Source organism: Neomonachus schauinslandi, chromosome 7 (genome assembly GCF_002201575.2).
Source record: "Neomonachus schauinslandi chromosome 7, ASM220157v2, whole genome shotgun sequence".
NCBI lineage: Eukaryota > Metazoa > Chordata > Mammalia > Carnivora > Phocidae > Neomonachus > Neomonachus schauinslandi.
In genome coordinates, this window is record NC_058409.1 from 72325380 (window position 1) to 72341864 (window position 16485).

At 37.0% G+C, this 16485-nt stretch overlaps 1 protein-coding gene across 1 annotated transcript in view; it reads left to right on the forward strand.

The window, feature by feature from the left end:
- Nucleotides 1–2165: 2165 nt before the first annotated feature.
- The window catches only part of LOC110590814 (leucyl and cystinyl aminopeptidase), a 46632-nt gene continuing 32312 nt past the window's right edge, over nucleotides 2166–16485 (forward strand). The window contains exons 1-4 of the mRNA XM_021701642.1: nucleotides 2166–2995; nucleotides 7484–7622; nucleotides 8854–8985; nucleotides 15562–15682. Of these exons, the coding sequence (XP_021557317.1) occupies nucleotides 2178–2995; nucleotides 7484–7622; nucleotides 8854–8985; nucleotides 15562–15682 (1210 nt within the window). The 5' untranslated portion in view covers nucleotides 2166–2177. The remainder of the gene's footprint in view (nucleotides 2996–7483; nucleotides 7623–8853; nucleotides 8986–15561; nucleotides 15683–16485) is intronic.

Sequence of the window (16485 nt, forward strand, 5' to 3'; positions counted from 1 at the left end):
TTTTAAATGTAATAATAAAAAAGAGAAACAAAAAGAAAATAACTTTTCTTAATTTACATTGTAGCAAATTAACCTGAGTTATGGAATGCCAGGTGTTCATCTGGTAGCCTGGGATGGAAGGGAGAAATGCTGACATTGCAGGCAAGGGCAACAGGGAGAATACGCATGTGGAGGATAGCTTGCAACAGCAGTGTGTCTTGTTCTCAGAAGAGTAAGTAAGCATTTTGCGGTGGCCAGAGCACACCCAGGAAGGGAGTGTCTATTGCCGGCTGGGATCTGACCATAGAGAAGGCTGAGACCGAGGCTTCTCAAGCGGATGTGCACATAAATCACCTGAGGATTTGTTAAAATTCAAATTCGGGAAAGGGACTTGAGAGTCTGCTCTTCTAAAAAGCTGCAATGTGATGTGGATGCTCTGGTCCACAGACCACACTTGGTAGCAAGACTCAATTTTGTCCTAATATTTATTGATATTTTGTTTCATGGATTATGAGTTGCCACTGTTCAGCTTTTGTTGGATCACACAAAATACATGACATTTCTGTTAAGGTAGAGATATTTAGTTATTAAATAATTTTATGTAAGTTTTATTCTGATGATGGTAAAATAATACTCTTAGCAACTTCATTGCCAAGTACAAAATAAATAATTTAGGTATGAACTCTTACCCTTATTGAATTAGTTGAGTAGGATGATGCAGTATAATAATGGGAATAATCTAAAATTTGGAATTAGATTTTTAGACCTGGGCTTGAGTATTAGTTTTGTGTCAAAACAACTGTGACTTAATGAAGCTAAATTAACCCATTTCTCTTTTGTTTTCTCATGTCTGAAATAGTTATACTTGCCATTTTATAGAATTGTTGTGAGGGTTAGAAATGATAATGTATGGAGTACCTTGTAGAGAAAGGTTAATGGAGGTTTCAATTACCGAATTTTTGAGATCCCTTAAAAGCTAAATATCTACTATTCTTTTTTTTTTTTTTTAAAGATTTTATTTATTTATTTGAGACAGAGAGAATGAGAGAGACAGAGAGCACATGAGAGGGGGGAGGGTCAGAGGGAGAAGCAGGCCCCCTGCCGAGCAGGGAGCCCGATGCGGGACTCGATCCTGGGACTCCAGGATCACGACCTGAGCCTAAGGCAGTCGCTTAACCAACTGAGCCACCCAGGCGCCCTAAATATCTGCTATTCTTAAATGAAGAACATTGAGTGATCTTATCTTAGGAATGATTGATCTATATGTGATTTATTTACCCTTTTTACTTTTTTTTTTTCCTCATTGATTTTTGGCAAGTAATGTTGTTCTTTGTAGTTTATAAAAGCTCTCACTACTACCCTAACTCAAGATCCACTTATACTCATGGTATATAGTATGGTTGTTACAGAGGGGAATATGTTGTATTTCTGAATGCCCTGGAAGCATGAAATAATAGGTTGGATTGTAGTTGTACCTGGTTTTTAGAGTTCTTTTGCCTTATTTTTAAATGATTTCTTGATTATGGAAATTTTCTATATAATTTGCCATTTTCAGTTTGCCATGGAATAGGAACATCCCCCTTTTGGAGCTAAAAAAATAGCCCAGCCTATTGCTTAACTATCATTCAAGCCTATAAATGGACACACCAGTTTGTGTTCCTCTGTAGGGAAAACCGGACTCAGCAAAGAGAACCACAAGTGCTTTAGAAGCAGGTTTGAGGCCTTTTAGGCAAGAATTCCAGTGGTTCTGGTGACCAGACTCCAGAAGGGGTACATAGACTGTGGGTGGGCACATCTCTGATCTGTGAGGACAGGCACAGCAGTTCTAAAGCCAGGCCCTCTACGGGTCTCTAAAGCTCAAGACAAGGGCCCAGGTTGTTAGGGGGAGTGTATTAGGGAACTTAATATTTAGTCTCCACTGCCTTTTTTTCATACTAGCTCATTTATTTAGCTTTCTTGTTTCATGACTGTGGTATACTTTTATTTATGCTTGAGTTTTTAATGGATGACACAAGAAAATTATAAGCACCTTATTTAATTCAGTAGCTCTGAGATGGAAATAAGTCTTAGTGATAAAAAAAAATTCTTAGATTAAATGTGGTTTTGCTAGTAGGCATTTTATTATGAAAATTTTTTTCTAACTCTGTGCCTTGTCCTTATGTTTTGGTTGTTTAGATCTGCTTCAGCTCCCCAGGAATATGATTGAAAACAGCATGTTTGAGGAAGAACCAGATGTGGTAGACTTAGCCAAAGAGCCCTGTTTACATCCTCTAGAGCCTGATGAGGTGGAATATGAGCCCCGGGGTTCAAGACTGCTGGTGCGGGGTCTTGGTGAGCATGAGATGGATGAGGATGAAGAGGATTATGAGTCATCTGCAAAACTGCTGGGCATGTCCTTCATGAACAGAAGCTCAGGCCTTCGGAACAGTGCCACCGGCTATAGGCCAAGCCCAGATGGGACTTGTTCTGTACCGTCTGTGAGGACCATGGCGGTCTGTGTTTTTCTTATTGTGGTTGCTGTTTCTATAATCATGGTGATTTATCTGCTACCCAGATGTACCTTTACCAAAGAAGGCTGCCATAAAAGAAACCAGTCAATGGGACTAATTCAGCCACTTGCAACAAACGGAAAGTTGTTTCCGTGGGCCCAACTCAGGCTTCCCACCGCCGTTATGCCCCTACGCTATGAACTTAACCTACACCCAAACCTAACCTCGATGACATCCAAGGGTTCTGTGACCATTTCACTTCAGGCTCTTCAGGCCACGTGGAATATCATTCTTCACAGTACAGGCCATAATATTTCGAGAGTGACCTTCATGTCAGCAGTTTCAAGCCAAGAGAAACAAGTTGAGGTCTTGGAATACCCATTTCATGAACAAATTGCCATTGTTGCCCCTGAAGCCCTTCTTGAAGGACACAATTATACCTTGAAGATAGAGTATTCGGCGAATATATCTAGTTCTTACTATGGGCTTTATGGAATCTCCTACAGAGGTGAAAGTAATGAGAAAAAGTATGTAGCCTTCCTAAATGATTCTACTTCTTTGCTCTGTGATGACTTACGTAAAATGGATTCCTTTGCCCACACGAGAGACATTAACTGGAGTTTTTTTTTTTTTTTTAATTTAGGAGGTTATGTGCAAAATAGTAGAATGGTGACTTGGAAAGAATATACTATTTCTCTCTTAGTCAAAGCCTTTAACAACTATCATGCTCATATATGTCATATATCATATGTCGTGGTAGGAGTTAGCCATGCCGATGGAAGGAAATGGATAAAGATTATATCAGTTATATTCTCTAGCACAAAATCTTAAGTTATTTTGAGCTTTTCATATCCTGGTGAATCTAGTTTTCAGTCACCTCACAAGATCTCAATGGGATGCAAAGAAAAGTATGGATTATTTTTTAAGACCTATTTTCCTAATGTGCAGAGCTTTTAGGAGGTGCTTAGTGAGATGGAGAAAGAGGGCAGGAAGAACTGTTGTATGCTTACATACATCATTTTTAGTGTCCTTAATATTTGCTGTTCATTAAAAAAGTCACTCTGTTTTGGATTTCTGATGGAATTTTTAAAAAAATCTAGGAGAGACTTAATTTGGTTTTAAAAAATCGTGATTCAAAACATAAAAGTATTCAGCTCCCTATTTAGACTATGTATTTTGCACTTTAATCTTAGTATTCATAGTATATAGTTCCAATTTCTGGAAAGATGCAGTGCACACTTCATACAGGTTATTCTTAAGTAGCAATAATGTCATTTCTCTTATGTATATGAAGTCCTTTATTAGATCTGTTTAATTTGATTGGCGCATCCCGTCATATTACTTTGTAAGCCAGTTTGTGAATTACTGATGCTGGCCATTTGGCAAATGTATGTTGTTGTATTGAGAAAAATAGAAATGAATATTTTAAATCTATCTTAAAGAAATGGTTTGATCCTTCTCAAATGGAGAAAGACAAAGCAAGATCTATATACCTATTCAAATAAGTAATTTTTTTCTTTTCCTTTTTCTAAAAAAAAAAAAAAAGATGGCATGCTGGCACTTGCATGAGATCTGATATTAAAAACAAATTTATGATTGTGAGATGTGGGGGTGGGCACTGCCAGAGGTGAATGTGACCCAGGACAGGCTCACACCCATTTCCTTTGTGGGTCAATGTTTCTTTCCTTTTTACTTTCACTCTGCTCTAAAACTAGAACTTCACCTGTTCAAATGTCGCTATTAACAAGGTAAAACTGCACTGTAATACAGTAAACAGGATCCAAAAAAAAAAAAAAGCAAATTTATAATTATGGCAGCTCATGGCTTCTTGGCTTTATTTCTCTCTTTATAATCTTCATCATCTCTAGGAACTACAGGATATACATAAAAACAGTGCAGACAAACCTTGAAGACAAATCCAGTAGTCATCTCTTCCAATCAGATTATTGCCCTTGGAGTCCCTTGGGCCTACTACTATATAATGGAAGGAATAAATGTAGAGAAAGGTGATTTTGGGTACTTGTTGACTCTTGCCATGGGCTAGATCAAGTTGTGGAAAATACTATAAATATAGAGAAGACAATTCCTTAAAAATAAGAAATAGAATATTGTTTAAAAAGTGTTTTTAAATCTATTAAAACAAGTTAGTGTGTGAAATTCTGCTGTTAAAAAAGTATATAAATCTGTTAACCTGCCTGCTTCAGTAAAATGAATGCCCCACATGGTTGTATATCTTGATGGAAGATAAAAGTTGAGAAGATTATTTATACCTTTCAAGATATCTGAAAACTGTAATTCAAAACAATTTTTTTGGTCTCTCTCCAACTTTTAATTTTGCGTAGTTCTATTAGAGAAATTTTTTGTATCTCCCCTCCGAAATGAAATAAGAATAACTATTTAAACAAGTAGATAAAATAATTAAGGGATATGTTCCTTATTGATGGGAAAATCAGAGTATATGTAAACGTCAAACATGTATTTGTTGTGTTCAGGGAACTTTACTGATGTCATCTAAGATGTGGAGATGGTCAGTGAGCCTGGAGTTCAGTCTAAAAGGTGTTGATGATATACTTAAGGTTCTAGATAATAAACTGATACTAAAAGAACTAGTTAACAAATTTAGGATGGGGATGTGTTTTATTTCTTTGTCCTTCAGTTTTTCAGTCTCTTTATCTTGAACTCCTCAAGCGTCTTCTTAACTGGTCTGGCTCCAGTCTTGCCACTGCCTTCCCCTCCTCTTGCCACCATCTTCCACACAGTTGCCAGACGCATATTTCTAGAAGTACACATCTAACCACGTTGGTCTAAGATCCTTCAGCACTTCCTCTTTTCTAACAGGATTTAGTTCAAGATTCTTCCAGATCTGGCCTTTGTTTTATCTCCTATCCCTTACCTGCCATAATGAACTTCCTGTGCACTCTCCTGAATTCCAGTGATAATAATAACCCATATTTACTGAAAACTGAAGTGCTAGAAACTCTTCCAAGCACTTTCTGTGTTTAGTCTTTCATCCTGTCAAACCCATTAAGGGGTGGATATTAATATTTTATTCATTTTACAGGTAAGGAAGCAGACACATAAAGCAACTCATCTACCATCTTACGGCTAGCAAGTAGCAGAGGGTGACCTCAGAGTCATTTTAACTAGAGGCTCCATTCTTAACCACTAAGATGTACTGCTTCCCTAGTTCACACCAGTTTTTCATTTACCCATTTTTACTCCCAGTGGTTAGAATCCTCTTACATGACCCCAGGGTAATTCATAATTGTCTTCAGCTCTATTGGAGGTAGTGCTCAAAGTGCAGCTAGTATTTCTGAAAGCAAAGGAAGTCACTAATGAACATAACATAATAAAATAAAATTAAAAAAAAAGAAAGAAGCTTCAGGGTGTTCAGCACAGATAGGATAGATTATAAGTATCCTCAAGTAGCAACCTTCTCAAAAAGACTTTTATGTAAGATAGTTATTATTGCATCCCTTTGAACAGTAATTTAAGATTTTCTTTGTCTCAGAACATTATTATCCAATTTTTATCTAATAAAGCAGTGGTCTAAGTAGACTATATGCATATTACAGATATCATTAAACTTTATCCCCTGGTCACTTGTGGCCCTCTTCCATAATTTTCTGTTAACTAGGTAAGAATTTGAGAGTGGAGTGAAGAAACTGAGTATTAGCAACATAATGTTTCAATTGTTTCGTGTATGTTGATAGCTATCTTTTGTGATAAGGGTCTGCCCAAACAATTATTTGGGCAGGCCCTTATCAGGACAAAAGCACAGTAATTTTAAGTGTGAATGAGGAGTTATGACTATCTAGCACTGATAATAAACATCTATGTTGGACTTTGTGGCATACAAGTAGCTTTTATTTTGAATAGCCTTATTTGATTCTAATAAAAACCCCAATTTTTTGGTAGAGGATCCTACCTCAATCCTAATTTAATGAAAGGAAAGTGAGGTGTATGTTACTGATTTGCCTGAAGTCACATGGCTGGTAAAGTGCAGGGTTTGGGTCTTCTTACTCTAACACACACTCTTTTCTGTGTATCTTTTAAAAGTGGAAACTAACCTGTAAGCAGCAAGGCCATCATGTCCAGAGGGGTGATTGTAGATGTGCCATATTGACTAGTAACTGAAATATGCACAACAGGGCCACACGAGCCCTGATTATTCTGTGGCCATGTTTGGATGATTTCCCAAATGCAGATCTGTTTTATTCCTCTGCTTTAATTGAAAATCTGATTTTCTCCTCTTTTTCTTTTTATGCTTTTCTCCCAACATTTAATTGAGGACTTTCATATGAGTTAAAGTCTCACATGTTGTTGCTGTGCTGTAGGAAAGGGAGGAAATTTTTTATTCATTTCTGAAGATTGTAAAGGAAACCATCATACTACAGAGTGCCTAGGGTTTTGTTTTTTGTTTTTTGTTTTTTTTTTTTAGTCTTCATGAAAGTCTAAGTAGTAAGTTTAAGGTTTAGTGTTGTGAAGCCAGAGTCTGTGTAAATGATTAATGGCAATTAATGACCACCCTTCATACTGATCTCCATCTGAAACCTTTTTAAGACCTCAGTGGCCTGCCATAGGCTACCTTGTGGCTTCAACTCCAGCCATCTTGGACAGCCACCTCCAGTCCCTGAGTATCACATTGCTCTGTTTTTCCTTGTGCTTCCCACTCTTTCTACAGTGTACTTCCTACCCTCCTCTACCTTTTCAAATATTCCACATTTTTTAAGACTCTCTTCAAATTTTGTCACCAGTGTCCATACAGCATCTCAACTACCACTCAGAATTTGTTTCCTGCCCTTTGTTTCCACTGCTTTATTTTCAATATTAATGACATGGTTTGCAGCCCGACAGGTTTCTGTTCATCATATAACCTATGCCTCTCCCAGTTGACTGCAGATCCTTTAATGACTGGGTTTGTACCAGGTTTCTCTTAGTATCCCTAGTACTTGGCAAGGTGCCTTCAATAGTAGGTGCTCAATAACTGTTGGATGAATTTGCGTTTGTTTTAGGTACTTTGCAGCAACTCAGTTTGAACCCCTGGCAGCAAGATCTGCTTTTCCTTGTTTTGATGAACCAGGATTTAAAGCCACATTTATCATCAGGATCATAAGGGATGAGCAATATACTGCTTTATCAAATATGCCTAAGGTACTGTTCTGTTCCTTAATGTAAAATCTTTGAGTGGATCTCTTTCTTTGTAATGAATACTTGAATTCCTCTTTGTGATACTGTTGAGAATGATTAAAATCATATACATTCTTATTCTTTCTTAAAATACTTAAATAAAAGTTAAAATATATGTTGGAATTAATTGAGAAGTCAGCCCAAGGAGCAGTTGAAGAAAGAGGAAGACCTGCTAGATGTGGAATGTGTGGGCAGGAAATGTGAAGTATGTGTTATATATTAAAGTTGTATGAGTAATAATACTATATGAACTAGTACTAAAGATCACAGTGGTATTTTCAGAGATGTGGCGAATTTGCTAATCTAAATAGTGATATAATGATAGTGTTGAATCATGATTGACCTCGGTGTTTTATTGGTTATTGAAAAATCTATATTGTAATGTGGAGGTTTAACAAGAGCATGTACCTCTTCCTTGGATGTAAATTTGGTGTGGGAGGCAGTGGGGATGAAACCAAGCAGAGGAGAGGAGCAGCCACATCTAACAGACTATGGAGTCCACCTTTGTAGGTAGGAGATGATGTGATCTATCCCTCAAGGGGACATCACTTCAGCAGCTCCACTCCTAGCCATACTCTTCATCTTCCTTTAAAAGAAGTGAGATGCCTACTTGCCTAGTCTCCCAAAACATATCCTAATTCACGGTCAGAAAATCTCGCAAGGTTGCCTGCATTCTCTCATCTTGTCTCTACTGCATACTTCTCTAGTGACTTGCCACCTTTGATTCCGCTAAGCCTTCTTAAGGTCATCTGCCTGGCACTTTAAAAAGCTCTTCCAGATCTTTCAGAGGGATATCCCAACTGTAGCTCCCTGTTCTGAAGTTGTAGCAGTAGAGTGGAGCACTCCTATGTCATAAGGAAGGATTTTGGTTTTGGTGGTATTTTAAAGGGGAAAAACAGAACCACTGATATTCACTATTTCTAAGTTACATTTATTTAAAATGGATCTTTTGAAACTAAAAATTCCTTAAAGATTTTCACTATACTCAGTATATTTTCATGATGAGGCACGATGGGACAGGTTGAGAGTAAGGGCCATGCTCTGTTGAGAGTAAGAGTCATGCTCTCTTGTGCTGAGAGATTAAAATATGCCAACATCTTCACTACTCGTTTCCTGTTTGAATTTTCAATTTCTTAGTTTGTTACTGTCATTTATTCCCATAGTTACCTAGTTATCTTTTCCCCTTTGCTTGTAGAATTCATCAGTCATCATGGAAGATGGACTTGTTCAGGATGAGTTTTCTGAGAGTGTGAAAATGAGCACTTACCTTGTTGCATTCATTGTTGGGGAGATGAAGAACCTGAGTCAGGATGTAAATGGAACCCTGGTATGTTGTTGTAGTAATTGTCTTGAAAGCCTGTTTCCTAAGAGGTTAAGAGGAATTCTTTAATGATTTCTGATAACTGCTTTATGAAGGAAAATAAGCTTTTTAAAAAAATTTTTAATTTAAATTCAATTAATTAACATATAATGTATTATTTGTTTCAGGGTACAGGTCTGTGATTCATCAGTCTTATATATTACCCGGTGCTCATTACAACACATACCCTCCCCAGTGTCCATCACCCAGTTACCCCATCCCTCCCCGGCCCTCCCCTCCAGCAACCCTCAGTTTGTTTCCTATCATTTAAAGTCTCTTAGGGTTTGTCTCCCTGGTTTCATCTTGTTTCATTTTTTCCTCTCTTACCCTATGGTCCTCTGCCTTGTTTCTTAAATTCCACATAGGAAAGTAAGCTTTAGATCACAACTCTGACTAGTGATTACCATATTGGATATCAATGAGATATCACCTCACAACTGTTAGAATGACTGCCATTAAAAAGGTGAGAGTTAGCAAATGCTGGCGAAGATGTGGAGAAAAGGGGAACCCTTGTGCACTGTTGGTGGAATGTAAATTGATAAAGCCACTATGGAAAGCAGTGTGGAGGTTCCTCAAAAAATTAAAAATAGAACTACCATATGATCCAGCAATCCCACTTCTGGGTATACATCCAAAGGGAATGTAATCAGGATCTCAAAGAGACATCTACACCCTGTCTATTGTAGGATTATTCACAATAGCCAAGATATGCAAACAACCAAAATGTCTGTCTGCAGATGAATGGATAAAAAAGGTGTGGTAAACGTACTATGGATTATTATTTAGCCATGAGAAAGAAGGAAATCCTTCCATTTGCAACAACATGGTTGGACCTAGAGGGCATTATGTTAAATGACATAAATAACATAAGTTAAAAGACAAAGACTGTATATATTATCTCACTTATATGAGGAATCTAAGAAAGCTGAACTCTTAGAGACTAGAATGGTGGTTTCCAGGGTCTGAGTGGTAGGGGGAAATAGGAAAATGTTGGTCCAAGGGTACAAACTTCCAGTTCTAAGTTTGGGATCTAATGTACAGCGTGGTGATTGTAGTTAGGAATACTGCATTACATGCTTAAAAGCTGCTGAGAGACTAGATCTTAAAAGTTCTTATCACAAAAAAGAATTGGTAATTATGTGAGGTGATGGAGATGTCTTAACTAATACTACTGTGGTAATCATTTCACGATATAAAAGTGTATCAAAACAACACATTGCACACCTTAAACTTTCACAATGTTATATGTTAATTATATCGGTAAAGTTGTAAAAAATTAAATTTAAAATTCACTTCCTCAAGTCTCAGTAGCACATTTCTAGTGTTCTTGTGACTAGTGGTTACCATATTGGATATCATGGATATTGAACATTCCCATCAATGCAGAAAATTTTATGAGACCACACTAAATCTTAAACATTGTGCAGACTTAAGAGATAGTGTTCAAATGTAGTTAGAAGAGACACTTCAGGTTATAAAAGTTAATTTAATCTTCCTTTTTTAAAAAGCAAGTCCGGATTGAGTTTCCTTAGAATAATGAGTAAGATTGTCTTGTCTTGTGTTCTATAATTTGTAAAAATTGATAATTTGTTCTAATTAGACTCCTCTGTTTTTCTTTGTCATTAGTCTCTGTAAATGGTTATTTGTTTAGATTTTATGCTTTAATTTCACAGTAGAGACCTAGTTAATATTTTCATACACTGACAATATAGGAGAAAGGGTCTTAACTAAAAATGATTATTCTTCATGATAGAAATATGATCATTTTTAATTTTTTTTTCATATTTTTGATCACCCCAGAGAATATTTTCTACCCACTGAACACATTCAGTTGGATCTGGCTTTCCTTTCTAGATTAAGAGCTTTATTTTAATCACATGATATTTAAATTTTGATAATTAAAAAGATATTCTGTTAGAAAAGCATATGATGTCTACCGCATAACTCTTAGAGGTAAGGGCAGAGATGAGGATTATGTGGCTTTTCATATCACTGCTGATGAGCAGTGATACCGTATGCCGTTATGCTCAACAGTAAAGGATGAGAACTATTCACGAAGTTTCAGTGTTCAAGGGTAAGTGTAGACTACGTAGTGACCAAGTGCTCAAATGATTTACAAACCTTTGGCCTGAAAGAGTTTTTGTCATGTCTAAACCAAAGAATTTTTCAGAATCCTTTGGAAAGGATATTGAGATTGGTTTAAATCTGATAAAATTCATTTAATTTTTCTTCAAGCGTCACACCACAGATTTAGCTTTTGATTCAGATGTTGCGGCCTGGACAAAATCCAAAAGGTTCAGTCAAGGAGAGTCAGGTTTGCTTCTTCAAAACCCAGCTGAATACCATCCTCTCCTTGAAGCAGTTCATTCTTTACCCAGCTGGGATTAATCATTCCCTCTGCGATTTTTCATAGCACTTTAGTTACATCTCTGTTGTAATTATCACTCTCTTTGATATAAAACCCCCAGCACTTTTTATTGTATCCCAAAATATATGCAGTCTTGGCTTTTTCTTTCCCCTCTGTCCTCCCTCCCTTCCTCCTTCCTTCTTACTGCCTCTAGGATTACATTCAAACTCATCATTCTGATCTTCAGGGCTCTCTTATAAATCCGCCCGTATTTCTGATTGCTCCAGTATGGATTCTTCAATCTAGCCAAGCTGAACTATTCACTGCTCAGATATATACCTTATTCTCATATATAGAGAGATGGGCAGGGGAAATGGAGAGAAAGGGAAAGGGATTGATTGAGACTGAGATTGAGAGAGGTGAATTTGGGGCAGCTTTTTTTTTTTCCTTTAATTTATGTGTATTATGAAGCAACATGGTTAAACATGGATTCTGGAGTCCCTCCTCTACAGCTTACTAGAATGTGCTCTTCGGCAGATTCCTCTGTAATCCTGTCTAAACCTCACCTTCTACAAATCTAGTACTGTATTGCCTATAATAGCCTGACCTCCCAAGGATTAAATGGTAAAAATACTTTGTAAAATATTTAGTGCCTAGGGCACCTGGGTGGCTCAGATGGTTAAGCGTCTGCCTTCGGCTCAGGTCATGATCTCAGGGTCCTGGGATCGAGTCCCGCATTGGGTTCCCTGCTCAGTGCAGAGCCTGCTTCTCCCTCCCTCTGCCACTCCCTCTGCTTGTGCTCTTCTGTCTATCTCTCTGTCAAATAAATAAATAAAATATAAAAAAATATATATATTTAGTGCCTAGGAGATAGTAGTATACACACACACATATACAAAGTGCACTTTTTTTATCCATATGCAAACATATTGTGAACTTCCTTGTATGTCTGTAAAGTCATAACTTTTAATGCCACCCAGCATATATTTCAAAATGTGTTTTGGAAAAAAATTGTTATACAAATAAACAATTGTTTCATTACTTTTCTCTCTTTTTATTAGGATGAGGGAAGACTCTAACATGCATGGAGCTATTCTCTGTGCTGGCTCCTGTCTTAGGCACTCATTTATAAATAGCTTTTCATTTTGTAAACCACATGGGAGGGAAGCATGAATCCCATATTGCTGATGAAGAAACTATCTCAGGGGCGTTACATAATTACCCAAGATTACATAGTAAGTGACAGTCAGGATTGTACTGTCCCCCACAATATGCTGCTGCTTCCACCCAGTAACAGAAATAACTTCTGTATGTATGGTGACCAGAAATTTAGACTTGAAGTCTAACAAAGGATTTTTTTTACACTAAAATGTTGTAATCTATAGGATGGATTCTATTTTGTGGTATTTGACATTAGGCCTATTTCACAAGATTCAGGAATAAGGCAGTAGGGCTTTACTTACTAATGTCAGTCTTACCAAACAACCAGAAATGTCAGTAATTAAACATGCTCTCTTTAGTGATAAAGATTACAACATTGTCAAAGTTTTAAAGAAAGAAGAACATTTGTTTTTTATCATTTTTCTCTGTTCTTCAGTGTTCGTTACACCTCTTTTTGTGTTCAGGAATGCCAGAATTACCTAGAACATTCCAGGCCAGTTTTGAAATACACTGCTTTGTCTTGAGGTTTTTGTTTTGTTTTTGCCATTGCCTGATTTTGTTTTTACCACAGACAGGTCTAACTTACAGAATCAGAATGCAGATGTGGACACCATGTTTTAAGTTGTAAGTCTTAAGGTCTGAGTGCTAGTTGACTTCCATTTGACAGTGTTGAGAGTGCTCTTATCAAGCCCAGAACACTGGTCAAGACTTTTTGTTGTTGTTGAATTAGTTTGTTCTGTTTCTTACTGCTTCTGTTGCTCTTAAAACGAGCTTGATAATAATTATAATGACCAGATGATTTATCTCTAGTGAAAACTCATAACACATCTTCTTTTAAGGAAAAAAAAAAGTAGAAGGGAAGAGAAAATACCAAACTACCTTTTTTCCTAATCATTGTATTTCAGAAATGGAACTAAGTGGATCCATTGGTCAGATTTTAGTTTCATGTGTACTTCTTTTCCCTCCTTTACTTTTCCTCCAAGGAAAGGTGCTTTCAAACCTAGAGAGAGGAGTGGCCAAATGGTATGTGTGGCAGAAGGATGTTGGAGGAGGAATCTGGGTGATTATGGGTGGTATTTCCATTGGGATAACATCTTCGAGGTTAATGTGTTGATTATAATATAAAATGTGTGTTTCTGGAAAGAATAGGCAGAGATAATGAAGATTTGTCTCAAAATTCCTAGTGATCTTGGTATAGTCATTTACAGTGGAAGTTAGAGACTGTAAAAGAATATGTCAGGCTTTCCCCACTGCCCAATAACATTGACGTCAGAGCAGAAAGATGCAGGAAGTATACACGTCAATGGAATGAGCTTATAGTTCCTTTGGCAGGTAGTTACTGCATTCAATAAACTTTACCAAGGGCTGCAGATGGTAGAGTGCTGGACTGGTGAAGTACTCTTGGCCACATGAGGCAGGAGATTAAATTTCTTTCATAGTTCCCTTAGAAAGCCAACAGAGTTTTAACTGATTAACTCCAGTCCTAGATAGGTTATTTTTCCAGTAACTGTTGGCACAAATGCTCTACTCACACATATTTTGCCCCATTTCTGTTGGGACTGTATTTTTAATAATGATAATAATTACCATTTATTGAACACTTACATCATGTCATGCACTAGTCTAAGTTCTATATATGTATTAGCCCATTTAATTTTCCCAGCAACCCAGTGAGGGTAGGAGTTACTTTTATCACCTTTTTGCCTATAAGGAGACTGAGGTTAACCAACCTGCTCAAGGTCACACAACTAGCAGAAATTTGTTTTTTGTTTACTTAAAATTTTTTTAGCTTTAATTTTTATGCCATGTTACCTCCATGTTTTTTGTGATTAACTCTAGACTAAAGCCCCACATAAGGACAACTATGACTGAAATCTGTTTGACCTTTTAGAAATTGTCGAGAGTTTTTTAGTCCTTTAATGAGAGAATTAAATTAGAGTTGGAGCTCACCAGTGCATTTTGTCCAAGTGATGTAAGTCTCTATTTCCCACCAGTTGAGATTTTTTTTTTTTAAGTTTTTATTTTCTGCTATGTCTTGGCCATATCTCACATTCCCAGGTGAGTATAGAGGGCTTTTTTTTTTTTTTTAGTCAACTGAAAAACAATAAATAATGCTTTTTAAAACCCATTGTTCTTAACATAATTGCTTAAAATTTGCCTTGTTTTATAGTTTATAGTTTATAATGTTTATAGTTAGTCACAGCTTACGTGTTTAACTTATGTACTTAGTCAGAAAAAGAGAGAAAGAATAGCAATTTAAATGGCGTGGGTGATTGGGTCTGCCTCCCCTCTTTGTGAGCATATGTCCTGAAGGGAATGGGCAATGGGAATATGAATTTACATCTCCTTAGTTGGTTTAGTTACTGTGTGCCACTCATTGAGCATTGGATTCCGTTTGGTATGATTATTTCTTCTACAACATGATCCGTGAAGACAAGCCAACAACTGGAAAAAAGTCAGCTATCCCGAGGCTGGAAGAAAAACAATCTGTGCCATACTTACTGACAGAGCATGCACTGGTCTGCAATAGGTTTTTCCAGGGTAATTTCAACAAATGTGCAATTTCTGCCTTGTATGTTTGCTTTAGAACAACTCTCTTATGTGACTCCTCGGTATCGGGTGCCTGTTTGATGCCAGGTACCGTAATAGGTGCTAAAAAGATGAAAATTTGTTTTGTCCTTCAAATATTTCAGTCTTGATAGCTCATAGGTAAGGAAAGGCAACTTTAGGTAATGGAAAAGACAAGTATCATAAAATTGATAGGCAAATGCTTGTGTGTTGCTGTAATATGACCCAAAATAGTTTATTTGGGATGTTCTGTTAACTTAAATCAGTAAGTTTTTAAACATTGTGGTATGTGTGGAAGTGACTTGCTAAATTCTCCAGGGACTAAAAGAATTGGAAGCAAGAGTTTCTGTCCTGTAAAATCTCATAAAACTCTTCTCAGTTCTCACATATGCTTCACAGTATTCACCTGAATATCATGACATTTTGGTTTTTCCTGTCTTTATATATGTATATATGTTTTCTTTTAGGTATCTATATATGCTGTACCAGAAAAGATTGGTCAAGTTCACCATGCCTTGGAAACAACTGTGAAGCTTCTTGAATTCTATCAAAATTACTTTGAAATTCAATACCCACTTAAGAAATTGGGTAAGAATCAAACAGTGCCTCTGATTTTCATTACCATTATAACCTAGATTCATTTTACAAATGTTTTGTAGAAAACTTCTGCCAAAGTTATTTTAAAAGAAAACTAAGAAACACTTAAATCTTTAAAAATTGTCTATATTTGTTAAGATTATTCAGATTCCATAAAAGCATCTGAATGTGGAGCTTAAAACATTTAGAAGTTTATGGGGCTATAACAAGGGCTTATACAGGTGCTGTGTAAGTGGGAATTTGCTTAGGGCTTAGTCTGGAGTTTGACTAATTCTAACCTCCTAAGAAATTCCTGATTCAAATAACAAAAACTGAGTATTGGGAGCTCAGAAAAGCAAGAGCACATCAGAGCTGTTTAACCTGGAGCTAGATAGAGAAATGTTGGATCTGCATTTTATCCTCCTTGCTCTAGAAAGTTGATTCATTGTAAAGGAATTAGGTTTGTCTTCCTTTGCTAAGGGACAGAGGAACAGTGAATCTATAGGGATGGTTCAGGTCTTTCTCAACTGACTGACAGGTGGGGAGCATATAAGACAAGAGTAGGGTTCCATTTGCTGAGTATAAAAGGACCTCACCGCCTCTTGATACACAGTGATAAACCAATGGGTAAAATATTTTTATTTAGGGTGCCTGGGTGGTTCAGTTGGTTGGGTGACTGTTCAGCTCAGGTCATGATCCTGGAGTTCCGGGATTGAGTTCTGCATCGGGCTCCCTGCTCGGCGGGGAGTCTGCTTCTCCCTCTGACCCTCCTCCCTCTCATGCTCCCTGTCTCTCATTCTCTCTCTCGCAAATAA